Below are 16,994 nucleotides of genomic sequence, written 5' to 3' on the forward strand. Positions count from 1 at the left end.
TTTCGCTATGTTTTTGTTTTCAATCCCCTTTCTGCAGGTTAAGAAATTGACTTTTTTTTCTATATCTTGAAAGAACTTGAAGAATGCTTGAATCACTATCTCCATGCTTAGCACAGATGGTCAACCGGGAGCGGACTGTGGTCGTAAAGTCAAACAGTCATAAGACGCATAGATCATAAGGCTACCTGTACCATGATAACAAAACATCAATAAAAAATAGTCTTATCAATATAAAGAAAACAAACAATGACAAACATTTCATTTTTCTCCATTTTAGTTGTATAAATACGATACATTCATTATTTCCTTATCCACATTTACACTGCATTGCATTATTGGTACACCTTCCAATCCTTTTATTGATAAAATGATCAGTTTTACGTTTCACGTGCAGGGACTATAAAATATTTTCGTTATATTTTTTTTGTCTCAACCATGTCTAAAATCAAACCTGAGACCTCTTTCATGATCGGTAAGTGCTCTGACCATTAAACCGGACGAATTGGACCGCGAGGCGGATATCAATAAAAATATAAACTAAAAACACAGGTATACTAAATATATTTAATTTTTATGTTAGAATCTGATACCAACAAATATATGTAATTTATTTTATACGCCTCCACTCGTTTGCGAGTGATTTGGGAGATTTATTAAAAAATAGCGAATGTGAAATGAAAAATAGGTAGTTAATAGCATTTTTCGTTTATGGTTTTGGTTAAATTCAAATAATTTGGTACAAAAATAAATTGAACCGCCTCGCTGAGTCCTTTTTTGGTTAGGTTCTAGATTTTTTTTAGATTGCGTACCTACCCACTCCTTCGTCCATAGATTATTTTTCCCATATCTATTTTGTTATTTTATCTGTGATTTAATGTGTCAAATCACGTCAAATGTGGCAGTTTATATCGGTGTGTATCTGAAATGTAAATATTATTATTGAAACGCACATAACTTCAAGCAATAATAATTTATTCTCGAATGTGCGTAGTGTATGCATATTTATGATTATTTGCTATCCGTGCACTAAAAGTGGATCCCGTGGCTTCGCAAATAACATCTCATGTCGTTGAATATAATTTAGTTAAAATGCAAGAGTTTAGTGATATTGAAGTTATCAAAACAAGTTTCTCCATATTCATAGCCTTATTTTATCTGGAAATGTTGTATATTCTCATCATGACCTTGTCAATTTTGAATCGCGTTAATCAACAACATCCTTTCTAGAACAAGGTAGATATGTTTCCGATTCATAGTTTTTTTTACTTAATTCATTATGAAATTATGCACGAATCAGTAAATTTATTTGTTAGTTATCTCATCGTATTTACTAAAATCATGTTCAAATTTAATAAAATCGTATTCTAACAAAATGATTGTGACACACTTTTCCATATATACCTTCAAATAAAACACACATGCTTTTTTTTCAGACATAATGAGAGACGCAACTCTTTATTTATCGAAACGAACAGATTCTAATTTAAGCAAAGATGTTCAAATAGACAGAACCTATACCAGAGACTTGAAACCATTTCAAATAGAAGGGATACGATTTCTATTTAGAAAATTCTTGAAAGTAAGTCACATTAATTAATAAATTCACTAGCCTGCATAACATTTTTTCCCTGATGTTGAAACATTCTCGATGTTTTAATCCAGGTACTATGCACAAATCTTATTGAAAATATTCCTAACAGTTTTAGGTAGTGGACTAGTTATGGGGAACTTCAATAAATAATAATAGTAAGTATTAAAAAAATAAATAAAAAAAAGCATCATGAAAAGCTAAAAAGAAGGTCAAACATTGTTTTCATTAGAAATAAATTTCATTAAGTTTAAATACCTGTTTTAAACTGACTGTTTTCAGTGATTTCATGATCTTTGCAATTGATTTTTTATTGTCTTTCAAGGAAAAAAAGTGAAAGAAAACAAAAAAGTATTGAAAAATACTACAATAATGGAATTGTATTACTTTTTAAAAAATATTTTGGCCAGAGCTAATGCAAGTACTTTAATTGTCTGCTTGAAATATCAGTTGAATCTCAGATTTATAATAATTTTTAAAAATCATTATATCTGAGGGCGAAATTAAATGTGTTTTATGATATGTAAAAAAAGGGTACCTATTGGTACTATTGTTTCTTTCTTTCAAAATTTAGATAATTAATTACCTACTAATGTCATCAAATTATGATCTATTCATTTAGCCACGTTTTCCTTGTATTAAATCAAAATGATAATAAGTAATGATATATAAATTTGTGTCCATGAGGATATTATTTTTATTTTCAGGAGGATGGAGTAATTTTGAACGATGAAACCGACCTCGGAAAGACTTTACAAACTGTTCTCTTCTTATCTTCTATTCAACTTATTTCTTCTGTTAAAACTCTCATTCTTTCCAAGGAAGATAACATAGACCATTGGTTGTTTCATTTTCATAAATGGTCTTCTTATAAAGCAGAAACCCATAACCATAAAGGTAATACATATACTAATACAACTTATTCATAGTATAAAAAATGTTTATTTCATTATTTCTTTAAAAATGCATAAATTAAAAATAATAATTTAAATGTTTTGTTAAATCGTTAAAATTAATCAAGCTGTAATAATGTATAGTGAGGAATGAACCCAGGACTAGCGCCCTGTCACTTACTGAAAAGGGACGGGAATATGCACATTTGTAAATCAATACAAGCATATTATTCTCCCCTCCCTTGTAAGCAAGTGCCTTGCTTTTTGTGGCAACTGAACCCGTGGTAGGTTCAGTTCTGCCCAGGACCTCTGATCCACGGGTCCACAACGCTATCACGAGACGACAACCTGGTTTAAATTAAGTTTCTTTTTTCTTGTTTCAGCTCCACCCAGCACTAATTTTACAATAGCAACTTTAAAGGATTGTGAAATATTGGCTTATACACATTGGGATATAATCGTAATAGATGACCTTGATCCTACTAAAACAGTAAAACATCTTAGTGCTGTTAAACCTTTGTTTAAAATTTGGCTGACCAGTGATAATTTATCTGTGAGTTTTTATTATATTAACAACAAAATACCATAATATTGTCCCTCTGTATCTGTCGTAATTAATAAATTTTAGAGGGGAACCTTTTTTTGATTGCGTCTTGTTGTGTAAAAATTGTGCTTTAATTTGATTGTCTTGTTTAAAAAAAATAAATAGGCTTATAAATACTTAAAATAGGAATGTATTCTTAGATAGGACAGATTGTTAAGAGAAAGCGAATATGTGGATCTATTTTTTTTTAATGTTAAATATTTGAATCATTCAAGTTTGTTAGTAAAAATTCTCAGTAGAAGTTTATTATGAAAATAAAAGACGAGTGATAGTTAAATCTACAAATGTTGAAACCAGTTACCGGTTTCACCACTTTTGCGACATCTTCGAGACTGATGTCTTTATTATTAAAATTCAATAAATGTCTCCTTTTTTAAATAATTGAAGATGCTTTTTTTTAGGTAAAAAGCAAAAGTTTGTGGAAAATTCTAAACTGGATAACTGGGAACTCTGTAGGCACACAAAAATCCTTTGAAAATACGTTCTTTTTGAATGAAGATCAATTATCCAAGCTGTGGAAATCGAGGCAATGCTTGAAGAATTTCTGTAGCCGCTGGCTTTTAAGGAGAACTGAATTATCAGTATCCAGTCAGCTTCCAATAAACACAGATGTAAGTATTTATTTTTTTCATTTTGGCAATGAAACAACTGCCATAGAAAATAATTTGAATGTGTGGTAAAACTATGTACGATAGATGCACAAATGTTGAGATCCGTACATTATGTAAGGCTGAGACAAGCATTATCGACAAAATCAAGAAAGGAGCTCTGCGCTGGTTTGGACATGTAGAACGAATGGACAGCGAGAGAACGGCTAAGAATATTTACAATGCGAATGTTGATGGATGCAGAAATAGAGGAAGACCGAGAAAGACATGGCATGACCAAATCCAACAAATACTTAAAGATGGACATGTCAAAAGTCGGAATAATCGGCGCGCGTGCATGAGAAGATGTATGAATGTAGAGGAAGCGAGATCTGTATGCAAAGATAGAGTGTTGTGGCGTTCTATCCTCTCTGCCTACCCTTACGGGGAAACGGCGTGATGGTTTGTTTGTTTAGAGAGTGAATGTTAAGTCAATTATGTAATATGTCATTTTGTGTTTTATATTTTTTCATTTCAGGAATATCACAAATGCTTTTCAAAGTGGAAAAGTATTCAAAATGGCAACATTGATACTTTTGATGCAAAAGTAAGTGATAAACCTTTGCTTTCACAGTTTAAATCTTCAAACCATCTTAAAACGATTAGGACGATACAACAAACAAACTCTAAAACGCAAAATGAAAATGACGAATCATCTCCATCTCTTCTGGACTATGTTTCTTTTGGTGGAAATATCGATGGACCGCACAAGAGAAAGGGTAAAGATGAAACTGGATTGAAAATAAAAAAAAGTAAACTATCAGATCAGTCTGAAGTTAGCTGCAAACTGATTCCAGTTGATCAAAGTGATTTTCAATGTCCCGATGATAAGAAAAATAATAACTCTGAAACAATCGATCAAAACAAAATTATAAAAATGGAAAATTCTGATTTAAATATTTCTCTCAATTCAAGTACCATTATTACGAATCCTAGTGCTGCTTCTATACAGTTGGAAAATGATAATGATGCTTTTATAATTGGCAATAACAGTTTGCAAAATGATTCGAAATTCCATCTACTCGATTCTCTTTTTGCTGGAAACTCCAGCAAAAATGTTAAAATCAAATCAGAAAATCATGGAAATGATTCTATTATAGAACAAGATAATCCCTGTCCCACCCACGAGCATTCCGATAGTTCAATAGAAAAGAAGCAGTTCAAATTGCTAGATGATTTTTTCTTCCGAGCATCTAAAAAACCATAGTTGAAAGATAGTTATCAGATGAAAATATAATATTTTTTAGGAACATATCTGGTTATGGGGTATTTTCGCAAATATTTATTTACACATATTTTTATAAACACAGTGGTTTTAACGAACACCAATATAGGTTTAATAATTTATATAGTTTTAATTCTTGCATATCAAGTGCAGTTTTTATTGATGTTGCCAACAAAATAAAAATAATTATATTATTGAGGACATAGGTGGAAGAACAACCTAACCCACAAAAGTGAGTTTCAAGATGATCGCTGTTAAAATTTTGGAGTGTTTTCAATCAATCTGTGTTTTGATCTTTTTTTCAATATTTCGTTTTTAACGAAAGTTGCATTTGCTATTGAGCTATTACATGAGATTTAAAAATTTGCTGATTGCATATGGTCTTATTCTTAGTGGTGGGGGTCGGTGCTATGAAAGCACTGTGACCTGTGAGGATCTATTGTGACGGGCGATGTTGCGTATGGTCATATTAATACGGCCTTTTGAATGAGTCAATGTCTTAAATCGTTCTTACATCCGATGAGTAAAAATGAGTCAAGTTGTGCATTTTCTATACCAAAACCGGGGACCAACTTGATAGGCATGCTGCGACATTTGTTTACAACCTAGAGTGACTATTCTTTGTATGTTGATAGCTAAGGCATACAGTATATTAAATATGCATTGGCCGGATAAACAACCTAATGGACATTAGTTTGTTCTTCCGCCTGCGTCCTCAATTATATGTTCTGCAGCTCTAAGTTTTTTACATTTTGTATCCGCCTCATGGTGTAATGATCGGCACATTTGCCTACCATGCAAGAAGTCTCGGATTCGATTCACGACACGGTTGACATGAAATATTTATTTAAAAAGGCGTTTTTATACTAGAATATTCCATAGTCCCTGGACTGGCGCCTGAAGTGTAAGGCTGATCATTTTACATTCATGTAACAAAAATAATCAAAGTACGCTGCGATTGGTGTACCAATTCAGTGCCCTATGCACTATTTGTTGTGAAAAATAACAAATTCTAACCTATGCTTCTGTATGACAATTTTTTATTTCATTTAATTAATATTTTTATTTTAAAGTAGGTAGTTACTGCATACTATATTTTTCTGTAATTACTTATTTTACACTATATTTATATCCTTATATTTATTTCATCTATTTTCTAATTGAAAAAGTTAAAAGCAAAAAATGTTTACATTTTTGTGATAAGGATTTGTTTCTTTTGCGTCATTGCAATCAACCTGATTTCAATTGAATATATCTCACAGAGTTCTGATTGTCAAATAATTGTTTTTTGTCATATTTTTATGCACGGTAAAATATGAATAAGTGAGGCAAGTTAAAACAAAGACGGCAATCTCCACTATCGGTCTGAAAAGAGTTAGATCTGGTGATGGATAGAGAAACATAAATACTATTGACAAATCTGGCCCTCGGACCACGGAATCGGAGAGCGCTTCAACGCACTTATGGCACTTAACCGGTTAACTAAATTAATAAATTATCCTCGCAGTCCGGTAAAAGTACTATAAAAACAATTAGAGAATGTCATCATTGTTTTCACACGCCTTAAGTTATGTAGGTATTAACATATATTTTATATTAAAAAATTAAGCATAGTCTTCCTACATGAATTTTAATTACTATCATTTTGAGATTGAATATTTGCCCTTTATGAAAAGTAAATGAAATCAATGTGCATTGTATTTCTATCATTCTTTTTCCTGAGCCAGTATTTTTATATTTGTTTGTAACATATTATAATGTATTTTTTAATACAGATAATCATTGTTTTTATTAAATTTAATATTTATTACTTTTGCAAGTATGATTGCTCATGAATGTTTTCTTTGGTGTATTTTTTATTATGTGTAGGGGTTATATGAATAATTAAACATTAAAAAACTATTAAACTAACATTTTTTCTGTGTTTTTAAATATTGTAGTTTTCAAATCCTTGTAATCAAAATACTATCCTTGTTTAAAAAAAAAATACACACCTTTATGTATTTGCTTGATGACAACAGGTTTGCAAAACATCCCATTATTTATGAATTTGTATTTATTAAATTGTAAGTTCTTTTGTAGCTTTTTTTTAAAAATTGTGGATACATTATATCTCACATGCATCGTACATTGTAATTATTGTTCGTTGTTATTTGTTTAGTATATATTACAATAAAAAAATAGTTCTTAAAGTAAATGCAGATTAAAGAGAGTTATTGTTTGCTAGTTGATTCATACTATTTATTTTCACATTAATTACACTTGCGAATGACAAAATTTATATTTACAAACCGATTTTATAATATTTGTTTTATACATATTTATCAAAACGTATTGTGAAATATATTGATAAAATTCATGATACATGTTATGTGGCTCTGAATTCGGTAGAATCTGATAATTTAATTGAATGCAAATAGTATATTAGTTGAACTGTGTATTAATAATAAAATATCTTCTAATAATTGCTTGTTCATAATAAAATTATTTATCATCATTTTTACATTTCTGTATGTATTTATATTTATTAAAATAGTCATTTATATAATGCACAAATCCATGTTTTATGTAAGGCTGCCTTTTAAATTTTGTTTCATGTGTATTGATTTTGAATTGTTTGATGTGAGGTTTTAGACATTCTTCTATTGCTTTTAATTAATATTTCCGCGTTTATTTTTTACGATTTTATAAAACTTATTTTTCATGTAAAAATATTTATTGTGAACAAAATAAATTATTGTTTTTTTTTTAAATTTGTTATAAAATATTTGAAATACTCATGTTGTGCATTGTCCCCAAAACAGTGTATTTTATTTAATTTTAAGTATTTATGTATTTTATAATTCGGGTTAATAAAAAAGTTATAAACTATTCATGGTTTTCATTTTATGATTATTGATCTTAATTACATTATCAGATAGTCAAATAATAATAAAAGTTTTATGATCAGTGAAAAATCCAATAGCAGCCACACCAATATTTAACCTGAATACTAACTACCCCGTTCAGATTTTTTAAACTGAAGGCTTTTTAGCCTATTGGGTCTTTTTGTTTACCAGTGATGCAATTTAGTCATTTTTAAAACAAGGACTTAAGGCATTTGTCAATTCCAATTGTACAATAATATTTTTAAAAAAAAATACTTACTACTTTATTATAAACTCTAACCATTGGTATATTTCAGAATCCATAGTATGTAGGATTGAGCTTGTTGCTGGGTGTGTAGCTCCTACCCCAGTCAGAGATTGACAAAAGACACGAGGTTGCTGTTGAATGCGTTGAAACCACATGCCAAATAAATAATGGAACTAAGTGACTGCGTTGAGCTGACTGTTTGGGCTGACTGGGTGATATCATGCCCTCTCTTTATAGGCCGCGTTCCTTTGTTCTTCATTTCTTCATGAGGTGAATGTACTGCACAACGATGCTCTTATCTAACGTGGACGTTTTCTGTGCAATACTGTTAGTCTTGCTGAATATAATGTGTTAAATTCAATATAAAAATGATGACTTGCTTCATGAGTCGTTAATCTATATTTCTGGGAAATTATTGCTCGTCTGTGTGTCATCGACCAAAGGACATGAACCCTACAATGTACAGATAAATGTGTACAAGTATTATTGATGTTTTATTAAAATAAATACCCATCATTGATTACCAGTGGTTGATAAACAAATGTAAAAACATAATCCCTCTTTAAAAACGAGCATCTCAATATACATTACAGGGGTAAAAACATTAAGTAAAAACATCATGTGAAAATATTATATATTTATGTATATAAAACTTTTTTGAATAAACAAAAAACATGTTTGATACCTACTTTCAATTTAAAACTTTTATACATCATATGTACTTTAAAGTGTTAGCACATAACCTGACTTTCTTCAATAAATTAACTTTTAAAAGACTGTGATAAATAATTCCTATGCACGTGGTGATGTAACATTGTGTTACCACAAGCAAAAGACGGAATATTCTAAAGTTCATACATTCGAAAAAAAACATGGAGACGTACTGTTTAATAATTCCTTTTCCATAATTTATTAAAATTAACATATAATTTAACCCTGTTGTAGCAAAACAAATTAAGAATTATAAATACACCGGTCATCTTACATGTGTGCGTCCCCCATCACTGTCAACAACCGACTAAATCTGTTTCACACAAACACCGGTCACAGAACAGCGTCTCTGTCTTCCTTGCTATGAGTTATATATTCGTGCCCTCTCTTCAAATGTATTGCTGCATTGGCGTTACATTCATTCTCCGCATAGTAAGGATAAATATTTTTATAGCACAGTTATACAAATTTTACTTGCCAAATCCGGTGTGAAATCCATTTGAAGATTAGCAAAAAAACAACTCCATCATTTAAAAAAATACGAGAGAGATATCAAGTCTTGTATAAGATTAAAATTATGAACTGTCCTTAGCATAAATATAGGCCGATAGAGTTACGAAGGAAAACAATAATAATATCTCATAAAATATGCTTAAAATAATGTTTCAATTTCCATTTCTTAAAAAATAACAAGGATGTCTTTCTTAGTGTATGAGATATGGATGGTTTATTAAATTATTCATGTCATTAGAAATAAGTATTTTATGCAGGAATTTGAAGTCAGCTGTTTGCTGTTTTTAACAAATTATAAAGTATTAATGTTCATATTTGTAGTTAAATTGACCTATATTTTGTGATATTCTGCATACATTTTACTACATAATAATTATAATATAAATGACATACAGACGTACAACCCTAATGGAAATCAAAGAATGTATCCAATACTAAAAATGTAACTAACAAATAAATTTACAAATATAATTTTAGCGTAAGAATTGACAATGATCAGATTAGTCAAAATAAGTAAGCCAAGTTGATAAAGCTGCTTCTCAACTAAAGTAATAGATTGGTCATCCTCTCCCATATTTAAAGTAATTTAAGAGATTGGTAATGAAATCTTGTCTCGAGTAGTCAGCGACTCTTGTGCACCAAAAACTGAAAAGTGGTGGACAGTCATACTCTATCTCTTCTTTATAAAGTGCATCTTTGTTGATTTGTCGGATTGTAAAATCGCACTTGGAATTAACTGCAAGAAGATCAGATATTACAAATTTCACATTCTAAAAATTTCATGAACGATCACCTGAATAAATACTTTGAATCTAATGAAAAAACTGAAAACAGCGAAGTTTCTTGAAAATGTATGAAAAAAAATGGTGTCAATAAAAATGAACTACTTTGAATGACGTCACGAGTTCTTGTGAAACAACCAATGATTGTTGAGTGTTGTGATATATTTCCAGTTTACAAGAAGCCAATTTATCAATCAGCAAAACTCACCGTAGGGAACTTGTGACATCACAGGTGGAGTCATTTCAAAACTTTAAAAAGTAAGAATAGATATTTTTTTAATTTTTGTCTTATACATATATAGTTGGATAATTTTTATAGCGCCATTTTTGTGAAAATCACCTCAAGGGCGCTGTACAATTAATAAATATCCCAGTACATCTTGCAACTACAGAGCGCATGGACGGTTGGTATTCTAGTTCCTCGTTTTCAATTAAGATCAATAAAAATTATAACAGATAGGAGCTAGATTACAGGACGTCTCGCAGCTACAGAGCGCATAGACAGTTAGAAATTTAGACACCATTTACACATTTTAAAAATTGACAAATAAATTTAGTGTATTAATGATACAAAAAAAAATATAAATAATATGAATAATAAAAAGGAGTAAAATTACAACACGTCTTGCAGCTACTAAGCGCATAGATGATTGGAATTCTAGACCCCATTTACAAAATTTAGGTATTTTAGAGTTGATATATGAAAGCTAGATAACCAATTATCGTGCTGCTACAAAGCGCATGGACGAGGACTTAGTTTGATTGTCCATTAACAAATTTTAAAAAAACACTGAACTTCCTGCCAAATACAAGACTAAACACAAAATGGTTACCAGATATGTGATTTTAGTCATGACAAAATTTCACTTTTACATCATCTTTACAGGCTTACAAAATAAAATTTTTATTTTAATACTTACAACACGCCCATCCGTTAAACATACATGTTTTGTGAACTGATGAAATAATGTATCGTTCTCCCTCCGTCCTAATAGAGTAGTGTCCGACACTAAATGTATTCATAAACGGCCAAACTAGAATTGGTTCTTCGTAAGTTACAGAATACTTCCAATGATCATAATTTCCGCTTTCTGCATTTATTGTAAAGTTGCGCCTGTGAAAATATGAACACAGAATTGGTTATTATGTGTATTCGCATAAATTAATATCATTACCCTTTTTTAATAAGTTGAAGAGTTACTTTGTTTGATTTTTATTTTGACAAATAAGTGTGAGAAGGTTTGAATATCGGAGTTCAGTAATTATGTTGGTTAAATAAGGGGGTTTGATAATACATATTGTTGCAAATAAAAAGTTTAATTTATTTCAAATAATGATTTCAATAATAGATTTTGCTTCAAGTAAGTGTATTATTGATTAATAATTTTGAGTTCAAAAATAAAAAAATTACCAATTGGTCAAGACTTTGAAGATATTTTATTAGACAAAAACGCTTCTAGGTCAATAAAGCAAAAAGTTAAATAAAACCAAGAAGTTTGAATGATACTTTGTATTAAAATTCTTCTGTGTAATGAGTTTAGTAACATGTATTGTTAAAATATTTATGAATAATTCTATAAAAACCTCAATAATAAATTTTGTTTCACATATTTAGATTTTGTGATATTGGAGTTTAATCTTGGTATTATAAATCTATGCTCAGTAATATCTAAATATGAAAATCTATGCCCGGCAATCAACAAATTTAAAATATGGATGTTTGATGGGCAGAATGGGAGAAAGGTGAATTTTTTAATTGGTCAAACTCGTAAATCTTGACTTTTATATTCCCTTTTCATAAACATCCGATAACTGCAATTCCATTCTACAACTATACCAAAGTACGTTACTAAAGGGGTGTTGAATTACTTAAAAGTTTCAGATTATCAAAAGTGAATTTGAACTGTATTTTACTGGAATATTTATTTATGTAATACTTCACAAGAACACATTTTATAATCGAATTAACAATGTATTATTCACTAGGAAAATCCATGCCGAGAAAGACATTTTACAATAATTTTAGTTTAGTCTGATATATATGTTTTTTTTCACAATGAGTTGTTTTAGAATAGACTTTTTAAATAGATTTATAAAACAATAATTGATTTTAAGTATAAACATATTGTTACAAATCTTAACTAAATGTAGGTAGCTTTGATTGATTATAGGTTGACAATACTTTCCGAGTTAATAGCATTTCTATCCATTAATACATTATTTATTTTCTGCTTATGTATTTTGTTTATGTCCCAAACATTTTTGGCAGACTGTTAAAAAGGATTTAGGTCCAAGATATAAATGGAAACATTGACTATAAATATGATGTTCTCATTCTTGGTACTGGCTGCAGTTCTTCGATGGCTTCCCGGGTTCCTATGCTTCTAGCTATGGTGTTGGTCTTGTGTTCGTACCAATAACTTAGTAAAACCCAATTAAAATTTGGAGAACATATGGATGTTATGGACCAGCCATGCAGCCATCTATCCATATATTATAGCTATGAAAATTGCTACATATGACGTACAGTACTGGGAAGCAGATTAGAATACTGTAGCAGATGTATAAAACAATTTTTTTTAAATCTGGGATAGTCTTTTATTTCTTCTTATGTAAACAGTATGTCATTGCTTGCTCTTGATCTGATATCAAAATTTCTCATAGTTGGATTCTCTCTCCTCGCACTATCGCCATCGTAACTAAGTGTTTGCAGTCTTTGGAAGCGCGTCAGACTACCGAGCGTGTCAAATTGTCAAGTGTGTCAAATTGTCAAGTGTTTGACTGTTGCCAATCTACCTACTGTATACTTACATGTGCGGAATTAGGTATTTCTTCATATGACTAAAGTCGGCGAGGAATTCCCAAACTAATTCAGCTTTCACATTTGGTAATAATCTCTCCTTACTCATGGAGTAGTGTTTGTTCCTTAAGAACATGTAAGCGATTATACTTAAAGCCATTATTGCGAGTAATCTTTTTTTGTGCCACATGACTGGTTGCATGTCTTTTCTTGTCAACAGAAATCTAAAATACATCAAAATTTATTAATACCCCAATAAATTAAAATATGCATCCACGTCTTTTTCTTCCATTGTTTCCTCAGAATACGATTTAAATCGATAAGCTATAAATAAGTACTCATCCACCCCTCCACCTCACTAAGATAACAGGAGGGGACTGCACAGTATTTTTTATTGTTATTTTACTTAGATATAAAAGTTTTATCTTATTTAATAGATTTTAGTGGATGAGTCATAGGAAGGTGGTGCTTAGGACAGGTGCACCCAAAACGGCATTCACCCTGGAAAACGTCGATGATGTGCGCAATCTCACCAAGGAATATCGACATGATGTGACATATCGCGAGATTGAGCCATCATTGGGGATTTCAAAGACCTCAATTTTAAAAGAATGCATGAAGTATTGTGTCTAAAAAAACAGTTTCCCGTTGGAAACCGCATTTTTTGACCGAAGAACAATTGGTGTCGAAAAAACTCAAGACCGCTTCAACGCAGGAAACTCTAAAAATGTGTACCTACAGCATCGTCAGTGGAATGAATCGTGTATTTGCTCAAATGAACCCAAAAATAAACGTCAATCGTCTGTTTGGGTGTTCCAAGGTGAAAACACCGACAAAAATCATCCGTTCTCGAAGTGTGTCCAAAAAGATGGTCGCGACATTTGTCTCAAAAGCAGGTCATGTAGCAACAATTCTTCTGCAATATTAAATAACTGTTACTGCCGATTGGTATAAAACCATTTGTTCCACCGAGTTTCGAAAACCCAATCCCGAACGACGAATCCTCCTCCACAAGATAATGCAAGTTCGCATACAGGTCGCAAGAAAATTGAATTTTTAGCCAACAAAACCTCGAATTGGTAGACCAGCCTCCGTACAGTTCCGACCCAAGTCCCAACGATTATTATACCCTCCTAAAAATCAAGAACGGACTGCGTGGTCAAAGGTTCCAGTCGCCAGAAAAAGAAGTCGACGCCTGCAAAAACGCAATTTCGACAGTACCAACAAACGAGTGGAATACCTGAGAATGACTGCTTCCAGAGTTTTGAGCGCATGCAGAATACTTCGAAAAACAACAAAGTCTTCAAAAGCTGTCTACTGTTTTATTCCAGCTATATATGCAAAACTTAAAAAACAACCCTCGTATGCTCTTAAATTATTATGTAAATACTAAATACTTTGATATTTTTAAGTTTATTTACATGAAATGTTTTTTTAATATAAAATATGTAATAGGACAATAATAGGTGTAGTAAATAAATTGCAATGCGCTAGAATTAGTACGATGACGTAAATAGCCTAAATATACTCCGGACTAATCTTCATTCATGATAGATCACTATTTTCGTACAAATTTGTTTTTCATAAAAATCATATTAAATTTACTCGCGTTGCATCATGGAATTCGACAGTCGCGTAAAAATTGGGTTTTTTATTTATGCTTTTTTGTCAGTACAAAGATCCAGTGATCTCTTAAATTGTTGGACAAGTATTTTTGATTTAATGTAATAACTGCGAAACAAAATAAAACAGGTGTTTTCACAAATCGGGAATAACGTAAAAAATGTATTAAATACCATAACCATACCATTAAATACGCGTGGTATTATTTAGAGAGAATTAGTTTTGTCGTAAACAATGATAAGACAGTTTAAACAACAAGAATTTTCCCAATGAAATGGGATGTATTTTCGGGATAAAAAGTAAGCCTGTATAGATTTCCGGTCCTCCAACTAATGCTATCCAAAAAATTCAACGATCCTTTTATCCTTGGCGACGTAGCATCGTTATTCTGTTTTAATATTAATATTTTTTCCACTAAGAATTTTCCCGAGGGAGTGACATGTTTTTTCGCAATGAAAAGTAGCATGTGACACTTTTCAGCACTTCGGCCAGCCCTTTGCAAAAACCTTGTCGATCGGCCACTTCGTTGCAACGTGAAAGAAACACAAATAAACATATCGACACACTTTCGCATTTATAATGAGAGTATAGATAGTATGGATTTAGAGCGAATCTTTACGATTCTAATGGTATCTAGCAACGCATTGAAAACACGTTTTCATTAATAATTTTCGGGTTTGATAAAGAGCACATACAAAACGGTTCGTAGTTGGCGTCACGTCACTTTGACGTCACACATCATGCCCGCCGATGGCGCCGATTGCGCTTCTAACAAACATTGCTCGCAAGTATGGCGCGGTAAACTTAATACGTGCCGTTTGTCCGCGAACGCGAAATATCTCGTTTTTAGGAAATTAAAAAAATAAGTATCTGGCGTCGCGTGGACAAAATAATAGTATCGTTTCCATCGCATTTATTGGCATATTTAAAAAGATTATTGAAAAAATGTGAAAGGACCCGGTTGTTATAAAATAACAAATTCAAACACATCAAATTTCGCCCTCTTTGGGAAAAAAACAATCAAGCATATTGAACACATAAAATAGATAGTATTATTACTTACGAAGCTTTTGAACAAAAACGCTAAAACGGTGTTTTCGGCACAAATTGTTTTTTGTTTTACTTTCGCCGGTTCTTTTTTCGACACTTAGTTCCAGAATAATTTTCGACCCAATTATTCCCACTGGATCGTGGTATAGTACGTCGATTCGCACTCGCTTCCAGTTTTACACTGTAAATTGTATGTAAATGTAAAGTGTAAACTACGGAGCATGGAGTTATCGTTCTTCTCGTTTGGTTTTATGTTTACGATAAACAAACTTCAGCTTCCCGGCGTTTTTGACAAGATTAGCATATGCCAGCATCTGCGAATATCAAACAGTGGAACGAATATATTAGATGTACCCTTAAAAATAATTGAGGTTTATTTTTATTTTATATACATATATTAGTAATTTATGAAAAAAAAGAAAGGAATAAAAAAAACTGTAAAGAATATACATATATGTTTTACAGATTTTTTAAACATTTGAAATTCACAATTTACTGCCCAAATAGACAAGAGCGTAAGGCCAACAAATAGTGGATTCACTGGTAACAAAATAAATGTAACACAATGTAGATATTTATTTATTTATCAACGGTTTATAGAACCTTTTACAGAAACAATGGCAGCAGTGAACAATTTATTATGTAATACATAATGTGAAATATAATAGAAAAATTAAAACTAAAAAGTTTAGTGAAAATATTTTTTTTTAAAAACAGAAAAGTAAAAAAGGAACATAAAATCTGAAAATAAAAAATAACAGATAAGATAAGAAAATGTTATGTTTTAAATATAAATGAAACTAATTAAAGTTGAGAACGATTCAATATAAAAAATAAAGTGGTTAGTATTCAAATGGATAATAAATACAAATAGTGCAACAATTATACATTTAATGTGATATGTTTTTTAGAGTAATATGAAAACTTAAATTATCGAATGAACACCTTTATTTTATCAGTTGAAAGAAATTGCCATATGCAATAAGTTCGTAGTTGCAAAATTTATACTACATATGTACTACTTCGTTAAAATAAGAAATCCGTAACCAAGGAAACAAAGTATAATTTAATATTATTTAAAAAATAATCCATAAAGTATACATGAAGAAAAAATAAACTAACCGTCAAAAGAAGAGATATAAAATAAATTGTAATATTTGGTTCAGTGCGTACCTAGAATAAGTCATAAACCGTTTTGTAGTCAAGTTCAGCAATCCACTTGATTACATTGACATTAAAAATATTTAAACCTAAATTTTAAATATATTAAAATTTAAACTTTACGTATTAAGTTCATAAAATAAGTAAAATTAAAAGCTCACCAAACAGCGAGACCAGCTTGTCTGCAGTCAAAATGTGCATGTTTTTTAAATATATTTTATTGATTGGAGGAATCATACAGCTGTTAGCAATAACGTCTATC

The 16,994-nt window shown here is 30.8% G+C and overlaps 2 protein-coding genes across 3 annotated transcripts; one reads left to right on the forward strand and one right to left on the reverse strand.

Annotated features, from left to right (window-relative positions):
• The first annotated feature begins 857 nt into the window (after nt 1–857).
• On the forward strand, nt 858–5,140 carry LOC148280442 (DNA excision repair protein ERCC-6-like 2). 2 transcript variants are annotated; one of them, XM_088228366.1, is made up of 6 exons: nt 858–1,233; nt 1,434–1,579; nt 2,296–2,485; nt 2,865–3,034; nt 3,487–3,696; nt 4,211–5,140. In XM_088228366.1, exons 2-6 carry the CDS (start codon nt 1,439–1,441, stop codon nt 4,937–4,939), a joined length of 1,440 nt encoding a protein of 479 aa, XP_088084492.1. In that variant the 5' UTR covers nt 858–1,233; nt 1,434–1,438; the 3' UTR covers nt 4,940–5,140. The 2 variants fall into 2 exon arrangements, with proteins under 2 accessions (XP_088084492.1, XP_088084493.1); XM_088228367.1 differs by having other exon boundaries at nt 869–1,233; nt 2,299–2,485.
• A 4,363-nt stretch (nt 5,141–9,503) lies between these two features.
• LOC148280443 (uncharacterized) lies at nt 9,504–15,756 on the reverse strand. The gene is made up of 4 exons (XM_088228368.1): nt 15,585–15,756; nt 12,910–13,122; nt 11,019–11,212; nt 9,504–10,052 (listed from the first exon to the last, which is right to left on the reverse strand). Exons 2-4 carry the CDS (start codon nt 13,098–13,100, stop codon nt 9,877–9,879), a joined length of 561 nt encoding a protein of 186 aa, XP_088084494.1. The 5' UTR covers nt 13,101–13,122; nt 15,585–15,756; the 3' UTR covers nt 9,504–9,876.
• Between the last annotated feature and the right edge of the window lie 1,238 nt (nt 15,757–16,994).

Source organism: Micrasema longulum, unplaced genomic scaffold, assembly GCF_059751315.1.
Source record: "Micrasema longulum isolate JH-2025_06_02 unplaced genomic scaffold, ASM5975131v1 h1tg000579l, whole genome shotgun sequence".
In the NCBI taxonomy this organism is placed as follows: domain Eukaryota; kingdom Metazoa; phylum Arthropoda; class Insecta; order Trichoptera; family Brachycentridae; genus Micrasema; species Micrasema longulum.

What these genes read in the sequence shown, in the direction of transcription:
- LOC148280442 (XM_088228366.1), top strand. Translation starts at nt 1,439, where the DNA reads ATGAGAGACGCAACTCTTTATTTATCGAAACGAACAGATTCTAATTTA. An exon ending in TATTTAGAAAATTCTTGAAA is followed by an intron (nt 1,580 to 2,295) that starts GTAAGTCACATT and finishes TTTTATTTTCAG; the next exon opens with GAGGATGGAGTAATTTTGAA. An exon ending in AGAAACCCATAACCATAAAG is followed by an intron (nt 2,486 to 2,864) that starts GTAATACATATA and finishes TTCTTGTTTCAG; the next exon opens with CTCCACCCAGCACTAATTTT.
- LOC148280443 (XM_088228368.1), bottom strand. Translation starts at nt 13,100, where the DNA reads ATGCAACCAGTCATGTGGCACAAAAAAAGATTACTCGCAATAATGGCT. An exon ending in AAATACCTAATTCCGCACAT is followed by an intron (nt 11,213 to 12,909) that starts GTAAGTATACAG and finishes ATATTTTCACAG; the next exon opens with GCGCAACTTTACAATAAATG. An exon ending in GTTTAACGGATGGGCGTGTT is followed by an intron (nt 10,053 to 11,018) that starts GTAAGTATTAAA and finishes ATCTTCTTGCAG; the next exon opens with TTAATTCCAAGTGCGATTTT.